The sequence below is a fragment of the Palaemon carinicauda genome, chromosome 7 (assembly GCF_036898095.1).
Source record: "Palaemon carinicauda isolate YSFRI2023 chromosome 7, ASM3689809v2, whole genome shotgun sequence".
In the NCBI taxonomy this organism is placed as follows: Eukaryota; Metazoa; Arthropoda; class Malacostraca; order Decapoda; family Palaemonidae; genus Palaemon; species Palaemon carinicauda.
In genome coordinates, this window is record NC_090731.1 from 53146726 (window position 1) to 53151725 (window position 5000).

At 29.3% G+C, this 5000-nt stretch overlaps 1 protein-coding gene across 1 annotated transcript in view; it reads left to right on the plus strand.

The window, feature by feature from the left end:
- LOC137644290 (polycystin-1-like) overlaps positions 1–5000 on the plus strand; it is a 102146-nt gene that overhangs the window by 17443 nt on the left and 79703 nt on the right. The window contains exons 6-7 of the mRNA XM_068377281.1: positions 1674–1891; positions 3534–3684. Of these exons, the coding sequence (XP_068233382.1) occupies positions 1674–1891; positions 3534–3684 (369 nt within the window). The remainder of the gene's footprint in view (positions 1–1673; positions 1892–3533; positions 3685–5000) is intronic.

Consider the following 5000-nt stretch of genomic DNA (forward strand, 5'->3'; position numbering starts at 1 on the left):
ATATATACACATACATATATATACATATACATATACATATATATACACACACACACATATATATATATATATATATATATATATATATATATATATACATATACTGTATATACATATGCATATATATATATATATATATATATATATATACATACATATACATATATATATATATATATATATATATATATATACATATATACATATATACACACATATATATATATATATATATATATATATATATATATATATATATATGCATATACTGTATATATACACACACACATATATATATATGTATATATATACATACATATATATATATATATATATATATAGTGTATATATATATTTATATATATACACACACACATGCATATATATATATATATATATATATATATATATATATATATATATATAATATTATATTTACATGACAAGCCCCGGCTAACTGCAAGTCTTGTAATGAACAACTGCAATGCCCCAAAAGGACCAAGGGAAGCGTTTACAAACGTAGCCTATAAATTTTCATGTCCTCAGGATCATGTAAATCTCACAGAAAAGACTACATTTGACACACTGCAATAACAGTCGGAAGACGGATGCTAGCCCACAGAAATCATGGGGCAATAAACCAACACTATATTGATGTCCACGACCGGAAACCTTCACTGAAAGATTTGATTTATGGAACCCAGCTTGTTTACAAGGAGAACAGCTACGGCAGGCTTATGATAGCTGAAGCTGTAAGCATCGCCCTCCACGGGTCAACATTGATAATTCAGCGAGATTCTAGTTATGCGTTCCCTTCAAGCAGAAAGTGATATGGATAATCTTTCTAGTGGTGCAGGTCGGAGTGTGTCTGTGTATGCGCGCGCATCTATGTATATATATGTATACGCATAAGTATATAATCAGCCATTATTCTCTTTATAATCTAGGGCCTCTAAATATAGAACATTTTCACCTTTTCATTTTTAGTTTTGAGAATTTTTCGTTTTCAAAATAATTAATCATAGTATTTACAGAACCTCACATACAAGAAGAATTGTAAACTTATGTTAACCAGTAATCACTAGATAAAGACAGTTTTTTTGAAACAGTGCTGTCGTAAAAAATATGAAGGAAAGGAATAATCCTTGATTCTCTAACCAACGGCTTACACCTGAAGAATTAAAGAAGCTGAAAAATTAAATGATTCCTGTGGGAAACACACTGACGCGACTAAGGCAATCGCTTTTGATGTAAATTGTATTAGAGAGAACCTGTGTCCCCAAAGCATATGTATTTATGATTTCTCTCTCTCTCTCTCTCTCTCTCTCTCTCTCTCTCTCTCTCTCTCTCTCTCTCTCTCTCTCTCTCTCTCTCTCTCTCTCTATATATATATATATACATATATACTGTATATATATATATATATATATATATATATATATATATATATATATATATATATATATGTATATATATATATATATATATATATATATATGTATATATACATATATATATATATATATATATATATATATATATATATATATATATATATATATATATATAGCCTATATATATATATAGCGTTAAAGAATGGTATTGCGTATTCTTCATGATTATCGACTCGCAAGACATTGTATCTAACGCAAATTAATCCTTATTTCTTGCAGTGCCAATGTTCAAATTTATTGACACTGCCGGAGCCAACTTTCCCACAAACGCCTCTGTGCAAATTGACTGGGGAGATGGAACGGCCATAGAAGTGTTGCCATTTATCAATCCCGGTGATAACACGCCCATTATTGGACACCCATACATCAATGGAGGAGTGTATGCTTTGACTGCTTACATCTATAATAAAGTTTCTGGGTATACAGTCACATGTGAGGTACGTCTTTTACTGTGTCGTTTTGTTAAACGAAATTAAATACTTGATATTGTATGAAGTTAGTGAGGCCTGGTTGTGTGCCTGCCGCCTGGTGTATAATTCTGTGATAATGTCATATTCTGGTTAAGTGCAATCTATAGAATATTCATAGTTTTATTGAGGATTATGGTCATAAATACACACACTCTATATACAGTATATATATATGTATATATATATATCTATCTATATATATATCTATTTATATATATAAATATATATATATATATATATATATGTATATATATATATATATATATATATATATATATATATATATATATATATATATACTCACGCACACATATATATAATACCCACACACACACACACACATATATATATATATATATACAGTATATTTTTATGTATAGTATATATATATATATATATATATATATATACATATATAAATATATATATATATATATATATATATATATATATATATATATTAATGACAAATCGTTGGAATGTGCAATGTCTCTAGATGACAGACAGCATGTCGGGAGGAAAAAAGGAAAACGAAGATTTGACCGAGCGCATTCGTGTCTATTATACCTCCTCAAGATCTTATGATTTAAAAATACAGAGTACAGAGAAACCTCTTTGATGACGTAAAAGCAGAGCACAAATAAGCCATCAACTTAAAAGCTAATTGTTTGAAAATATTATCTGTAACTAATTCATCCAGTTTGTACATACCTAGACTGGCGGTAAGCTGTTCTTAAAAATTTTCAATTATATTTTTCTCAACAATATCTTTGCAAAATATAAGTTATTTAGCAGCTTTCAAATTGATAGTGTGATCCCAATCGTTCATTTGCTGAAAGAGGCTGCTGGCAATATTACCCGGTATTAAACTATATTTATGTTTTTTTAATCTTGTTTCTAGGCTTTTCCATTTGTCCAATATATATTTTGCCACACAGATATCAAGGAATTTCATAAAGACATCCGTTTATCTGCTCTGAGGATTGTTTCTTTATTGATATATATTCTTCAGCCGATTGTTTTTAAAAATAACATTAATACAAAATGGTTTCAATATTCCCAATATGGATACAAACTGTTTGAAAAAAGATAGAATAAGGAGGTTATCCACTTAAAGATTATTATTGGAAACAAATCCATAAAAAGTTTTCCTTGCTTTGTAACAGGCTTTGTCTATACAATAGGATGGATACTTTAAAATTGAGGATATTTCTTAAATTTTCCGAAGCTCAGCTTCAAGGAGATCAGGGCCACTTCCCCGCAGTGTCCGTAAAAAATATTGATTAGAAAACCATCATTTTGGTTGAGGGATGATGATTGAAAAAAAAAATATATAAGAATTAACATTCGTAAGTTTTCTATACACTGAAAATTTAAGATACCTTTCTTGTCTGAACGCATCAAGGGGTTTATCTCTCCTGGCAGTTCATGTTCAAAGAATCGTAACTTTACTCCTAGCATCTAGAAAATTATTTCATTTTGTTTCTCCTATTGAACCAATACCATATTTTGGTCAAATGCTCCTTCAAAACTGCCTATATAGATTTGAAAACGAAGAAGTCTTAAAATTATTTGATAATTCTAAAATATTGTGATTCTTTCGACACAGGTACTGATTGTAGAACAAATATTAGATTTCACCATAAGTAACATGTACTTTCCAAATGAGTTTTCGGTCACTCCAAGGGAAGGATTTGGCGTCATTAGAAACCAGTTTCCAATGGACAGAAACCTGACTTTTTTCCCTGTAATGTCACATGGTAAGTGTAAAATCCTTTACATTTCTGATTAACATTCAGTAGTATATATGCATCTCTTCTGCATTTGAGTATATGCTATACTCAGTATGAATGAAATTGGGGGTCATTGTAGTCAAACTGATTATTATTCATATTACTGTTACTCGATATTTTATATTTTTCCTTCCTTAAGTTATTTAAGACTTTCCATACCTACTTGGTAAGACTTGATATAAAGTTGATATAGAAAAAGATCAAGTAAGCTTTTGTTTCTTTCAAATTTTGTTCTTTAAAAGTTTAATACAAATGTTTTGTTAACGAGTACTTAGCTTCAACGAGTCCATTTCATGGAATATCATTTAGTAGTTACCCTTAGATATGTACAGAAAAGTCACTCTAAATGTGTCTTCAATAGGGAGGTTTTATTTCTATTAATATTGTACTAGAACTAGTTTATTGAAATAGCTTATCATTCCTGTCTGAGTTTCAAAATAACTAACAAGGTATAAGTCCTATGATTTTAGAATTCCACGTAGTAAATATTGTTAACTTTATGGGTATAACACAAATAATTCATATACTATTGCTATAATATATCTGTCTTGAAGGCGTGTTAAATCAAACGAATAAACTGAAACCAGCAAAATATACAGATAATTGATTAATACGGTAAAAAATAATACATAGCCTAAATCTTTGGATATAAAACACTAAAAATGAAAAGAAGTGCATTACTAGCATTTAGATACCAATAAAAACTAAACTGCTTACTGATGAACAGATAATTAGTTTTAGTATAGGCATTTGCCTATTTTGCCGACGGATATTGGGCAGGAATCAGCGAGATAAAAATACTATAACTATATTTGCACTTGAAAATTTGATGTGAAAAAAAGGTGAAATTCCTTGATTAAATGTTGTCAGGCATTTACCTCTTAAAAAACGGATATATTGACGTAAAGGAATGATATTACGGTCACCAACCCGTAAAATATAATAACAAAGTGGGGTAAAAATTATGCTCGTCTATATTTTACTGAAATACGGCTGAGAACAATATATTTTTACGGAGAATTTCCGATTAAAATTACGGCTTTTTAACAGTGTACTTAGCAGAGTTACGTTACCAATTCTGCAAAAGGTGCGAAAGGAATCTCCCATTACAAACTTATGAAAAATAACTGAGGGCACAGGAGATAAGTAATCGTCTCTTTCACATAAATCTTAGAAAAATAGCATTTGTGTCTACACCTCCATAAGCATCAATGTCAAGAAAAAGTTACATAATACACATATAGCATTTAGAAACAGAAATCAGGCATATTTATCCATGGTTG